This window comes from Stigmatopora nigra, chromosome 1, assembly GCF_051989575.1.
Source record: "Stigmatopora nigra isolate UIUO_SnigA chromosome 1, RoL_Snig_1.1, whole genome shotgun sequence".
NCBI lineage: Eukaryota > Metazoa > Chordata > Actinopteri > Syngnathiformes > Syngnathidae > Stigmatopora > Stigmatopora nigra.
In genome coordinates, this window is record NC_135508.1 from 1,142,925 (window position 1) to 1,149,344 (window position 6,420).

Below are 6,420 nucleotides of genomic sequence, written 5' to 3' on the forward strand. Positions count from 1 at the left end.
AATAAAATAGAATAAAATAGAATAAAATAGAATAAAATAGAATAAAATAGAATAAAATAGAATAAAATAGAATAAAATAGAATAAAATAGAATAAAATAGAATAAAATAGGATAAAATAGAATAAAATAGAATAAAATAGAATAAAATAAAAAGATTTAAAAAATTGAAAAAAAAATATATTTTTTTAAATCATTTTATTTTATTATTCCATTTTATGTATGTATTTTTCTCTCACTCCCAACACAATATATAACTAAAATCAGCTCCAATAGACGTCCAATCCTTGTGGACTGGGAGGGGTTAAAATCATGCCTTTAAGCCCCTCCCAGTCCAACTTGATTGGACTACTACCAAACGTCCAACTAATTCCCATCACAAAAGAGACCCACTGCCCGATTGGACAGCTAAAAAGACCAATTACCGCAGTTTTAGCCCCCGATTGGACACATATGGTCGTCAATGGCACGGGAATTCCGCGGGTAACATACCATTAGACTGAAATGTGGGTCTTCCAATAGAATTTGTGCCCTCCTCTGCACTCTAATCACAGTAATGCAAAATGACAGTATCTCTATCACATCATCATGCTGAGCTCCATGCAATTATTCCTTTGGGATAATGCATTTATATTCATAATCCAATTAAATTTGACTCTAAAAATGTTGATCTCCTGCTAGAAATACGAGTTATTTCTTTTGGGGATTATTCCCGATTTGAAATATTCGGAAATGCGCCACTTTTAGACTGTCTGATTGACAGCACTGCGTTTAAGCCAACAAAATATCGTGCATCGATCCGCCAAGTGGTCGAGAAGCCACACTGCAAGTCTTTTTTTTTGTAAGTAGCTTTTTGCGTATAATTGTCATGCTCTTAGTCAGATAATTACTGTATGTTTTGCTAATAAAAGGCGAGGGAGGTGAAAATTGGGAATCAGGGGGTGGCTTATACGTGAGAAATAGTACTATTCAACAATTTTAAGACACTTTTAAGGGTGCGGATTATATGCGGGGTCGGATTATATGCGGGGTCGGCTAATATGCGAGAAAATACAGTTTACATACACACACACACACATACACACAAATATACACAGATAGACACATGCGCACACACACACACATTTACACTCACACACATACACACACATAGACACACATACTCACATTTACACACACATTTACACTCACACACATACACACACAGACACACACACATTTACACACACATTTACACTCACACACATACACACACATATACACATTTACACACACATATACACACACACATTCACACATTTACACACACATTTACACACACATTTACACACACATATACACACACATACATACACACATACATACACACACATACATACACACATACATACACACATACATACACACACATACATACACACATACATACACACATATACACACACATACATACACACACATACATACATACACACATACACATATACAAAAACACATTCACATAAACACTCATCCACACACACATATATACACACATACACACATATACACACATACACATACATACACACACATACATACACACACATACATACATACACACATACACATATACAAAAACACACATTCACATAAACACTCATCCACACATACACACATATACACACACATACATACACACATACATACACACATACATACACACACATTTACACACACATTTACACATACACACATTTACACACATTTATACATATTTGCACACACATTTACACACAGTACACACATTTACACACATTACACACATTTACACACATACACACATTTCCACACACATTTACACACATTTATACACACATTTACACACACATCTACCTAGACACACACACACATTCACACACACACTATGAAATAATTTTCCATTCTCCCCTTTCTGCCCATAACAGTCCTCCAATTTTCTTCATTTCATTCCTGTCTTATCCACAACCGCGCTGATCCCGGGGTGCCCCCACAGCCCCCCTTGCCCACATCCCCCCAAACCCCCTAGAAACGCCCCTGACCATCTCTCCACTAACCCCCCCCCCCCCCCCCCCCCACACACACACACACACTCTACCCACACGTGTGTGTCCTTTTATCCAGTGTCTGTCTACACTGATCTAACCTAATCACATTCCCCAACCATCATTTTAAATACACATGCAACAAATACCCCCCCAAAAAAACCTTATTAAAACTTGCAATGGAGTTATCGGAAACACGAGTGGAGCATATCGCGCGTGTATGCGTTTATTTGCGCACGTTTATGTGTGTGCTGTTCGTCAGTTGATTAAAAAAAGAAGAAGAGGAGGAAGAAGAGAAGGAGGAGGAGTAGAATCCAAACAAACAGCTAATGGAAATCTCTTGCCCATCCCGCTCCCTTTTGTCTCTCTTTCTCGCGGCGCCGTCCTCGTCGTCTCTCCGCAAAGCAATCGGAGGAGGGAACAACGTCACGCACACATGCGCATACGCGCTGACGCATCGGTTCAGACGCTTCTCGCCGAGCTCCAGCTCGCCCGTGGCGGATTCCCGACTTTTTTTTCCACCTCCTTTTTTTCCTTCACATTCAACAGTGTTGTCCCCCATTTTTTCTTCACCACCGGACCTAACTGGGGTGTTGTATTGCGCAACTCCTAAAGGAAGGGGGTGTTTTTTGGACCACCTCACTTGGAATTGTGGGACTCGGACACTTTGCCGCAAAGTGAGATAAGGAATCAGACCGTCAAACCTGCGCGGAATCGGCGCAACTTTTAGCGCAACCTGCCAGATTTGGACGTTTTTTTTTTTTTGGACAAAAGTACCCTGTTTTTTTTGGGTGCTTTTTTTGGGGGGTAGTACATTGTTCGTATACGTCGCCGCCGCGGGATGTGACGGTGAAGGGTGTAGGGGGGCACAGGGGGGGAGTAAATGCGGGTGTTTTCCAGCCAAGCTTCGGCTCCGGCACCTGGGCTCCCTCCGCTGGCCAGTCATTTTTTTATTTTTTATTTTATTTATTTATTTTTTTCTTAACCGCCAAGGTCAGTGGTTTCATCCGCGGGTTGAGGATGTACCGGACTTTTCCGCCGCTATACCCCCCCACACCACCACCGCCGCCTGTTTTTAACTGAAGCCGCCAACAGGCGAACAGGTTAAATGCGTTCTTCAGAGAAGCCCGATTTCCTGGAACCCGGGTTTCGGCACTAAAACAACAACAAAACAACAACAAAAAAATGCTACTCTGGGTGTTGTTACTGAACGCGGCGGCGTTACTGCGCGCTGTTGCCGCCGGTGGGAACGTGACACGAGACGTTTGCCAGGAACGAATCTGCCAGTGCGCCGAAGTGGAGGGTGACGTACATGTCGGCTGTGAAAAGCGGAGTTTCACCACGTTACGGCACCTGAGTGGACCCAGTTCGCATTTCTACCATTTACTACTCCACGGCAACTCGTTATCCAGGTTGTTCCCTAACGAGTTTGCTAACTTTTACAACGCCGTTAGCCTACACCTGGAAAATAACGGTCTTCATGAGATAGTCCCTGGTGCGTTTTTGGGTTTACAGTTAGTTAAAAGACTCCATATTAATAATAATAAGATCCGTTCATTCCGGAAGAGTACTTTCCTAGGATTGGACGACTTGGAGTACCTACAGGCGGACTTTAATCTACTAAGGGAAGTGGATCCGGATGTGTTCCGGGACTTGAACAAACTGGAGGTTCTGATTCTTAACGATAACTTGATTAGCGCCTTGCCAAATGACGTATTCCGGCATGTACCGGTCACACATCTTGACCTACGTGGGAACCGGATCAAGACCTTACCCTATGAGGGTATTCTGGAACAGATTCCTGGAATTGTGGAAGTCCTCCTAGAGGACAATCCATGGGACTGCAACTGCCAGTTGGTGTCCCTCAAGGAATGGCTGGAGAACATCCCACCCAATGCTCTGATTGGCCGAGTCGTCTGCGAAGCGCCTACCGGACTCCAAGGCGCCGACTTGAACGAAACCACAGAGGCGGAGCTTTGTCCTTCCCTAAGGGGCGGAGCTGATACTAGCCTAGCGGCGCCTCCCACTCAAAACCAAACCCCGAGTCCAGTAGCGCCGGGTGTACCCGACCCAACTCCTCCGGCGGTACCCACGTCTGGAAATCACGGCGCGAAGAGTCGTTCAAAATCGCGGGAAAACTGGCAACTGAAAACTAAGCCCACGCCCACAAACTCCGAGTTGGAATCCGCGGCTGCTAATGCTACATGTCCGCCGCCGTGTAGCTGCAAGCTAGTTGGCTCCCGCCGAGGTTTAGGCGTTAATTGCGAAGGAAGGAAAATGGAGAGTTTAGCTAACTTGAAACCAAAGCCGTTTGCGGCTCACGAGCTAAACCTACGTGAGAATAACATTCACGCTGTAAAGAAGAACCATCTTCTAGGGTATACCAGTTTAAACCTGTTGGATCTGGGCGGGAATAATATCAAAATCATGGACAATGGTACTTTCTATAACCAGAGTGAGCTAAGATGGCTATACGTGGATAAAAACTACCTGGATACACTCATGGCTGAGATGTTCCTGGGTTTAGTTAATCTGGAATACCTTAGTCTGGAATATAATGACATCCAACTCATCATACCAGGCGCCTTTACCCCTATGCCCAATTTAAGGGTTCTATTCCTTAACAACAACTTGCTCAAGACTTTACCGGCTGATGCCTTCCTTGGGATTTCTTTATCGAAAATTAGCCTGCATAATAATTACTTCTCGACCTTACCTGTACCGGGGGTGCTGGAGCAACTGAACTCGATTATACAGATCGATTTACATGGAAATCCTTGGGATTGTTCTTGTAATATCGTACCATTCAAACAATGGACTGAACGATTGGGCGCCGATGTTATTGTTAGCGACTTGAAATGCGAGTCGCCCGAAGAGTTCTGGAAACGAGACTTTCGTTATGTACGGAACGACTTGATGTGTTCTGGACTCTACCAGAAGGTCCCACCTGGACCTACAACCCTATCCAAAAACAGTACCTTAAACCTGGACTCGGGTACTCGGTCTAACTCCTACGTAGAACCAAACCGGGTATCCATTTCGGTGTTGGTTCCAGGGTTGTTACTGGTTTTCGTTACATCGGCGTTTACCGTAGTGGGAATGCTGGTTTTCATCCTACGGAACCGTAAGCGGTCCAAGCGGAGGGACGGCAACTCTTCGGCGTCCGAGATCAATTCCCTGCAGACCGTTTGCGACTCATCGTATTGGCATAGTGGACATTACAACGCCGATACCGGTGCGCACCGCGGGTTTGACTGTACAACGCAACTTTCTGCCGCAAACGACGCGTGAAACGGGGGTGCCGGATTGGATTTACGTGGACTATCGCTAGTTTCCCGCACCAGTTTCCACATTTGGACCCCCTTTTGAGAGTAATTCTGCCCTAGTGGAAATTAAGGGATAGATTCTGAGAGCCTGGCGCTGTGAGGAAAAAAACGGGCTGTACGTGCGCGGGGGTGCACGAGCGCATGAATGTAAATGTAAATATTCGGGCCGGTGTATTATATGCATGAGAATATTCCTGCATGGTTTCAAACACACGCTCTCATAGCGTTCGGCCCAGAAACCATGATGTTCATGACCGCCAATGAGGAGGGAAGCTCCGCCCCCTTTCATGCTCCATCGATATGACGATTATCTATAAATATATAAATAGATATTATCAGAGTAACGCATATATGACTTATAACAAAGTGCCATTTCTCTATTTTTGTGAAACTGCAGTTAGACTTTGTATTTGTTGTTCTGAAAAATGTTTGGGGGTGACGGAGAGGAGTAATATGAGATATTACAGTGGTACCTCTACTTAGAAAACCCGCATTTTTTTGTAAATTGAGGCATATTACAGTGACACGGTGTGTTAAGTGGTTAGCGCCTTGGCCTCGCAGTTTGGGGTTCTGGGTTCAAATCCAGGTTAGAGTTAGGGTTATGGAGTTTGTATATTCTCACTTGGCTTAAGTGGGTTTTCCCCGGGTACTCTGGTTTCCTCCCATGTTCCAAAAACAAACATGCTAGGCTAATTTAGCACTTGAAATTCGTTGTTTGTCTTATCGTGCCCTGTGATTGGCTGGGAACATTCAGGGTGTATCCCGCCTCAGCTGAGATGGGCTCCAGCACCCTCTGCAACCCATGTGGGAAGAAAGTGGGTCTGAAAATTAAGGGAAATGGTTCGAATATTGGTTAAAATATGTTATATGTGCTGTGGGTATGTTCTATCTTGGCCTGGGTGGGTTTTCTCCGGGTATTCCGGTTTTATCCCACATTCAGGTAACATGTATGCTAAGCTAATTGTATGCTAAATTGCCCATAAGTATGAGTGATTGGTCATTTGGAGTGTACCCCACCTCTAAGGTCCGAAACC

The 6,420-nt window shown here is 44.3% G+C and overlaps 1 protein-coding gene across 1 annotated transcript; it reads left to right on the forward strand.

Moving 5' to 3' along the window:
- Positions 1–2,896: 2,896 nt before the first annotated feature.
- slitrk1 (SLIT and NTRK like family member 1) lies at positions 2,897–5,942 on the forward strand. The gene has a single exon (XM_077730934.1). The coding sequence runs from the start codon at positions 3,246–3,248 to the stop codon at positions 5,349–5,351; it is 2,106 nt and encodes a 701-aa protein (XP_077587060.1). The 5' UTR covers positions 2,897–3,245; the 3' UTR covers positions 5,352–5,942.
- Positions 5,943–6,420: the final 478 nt, after the last annotated feature.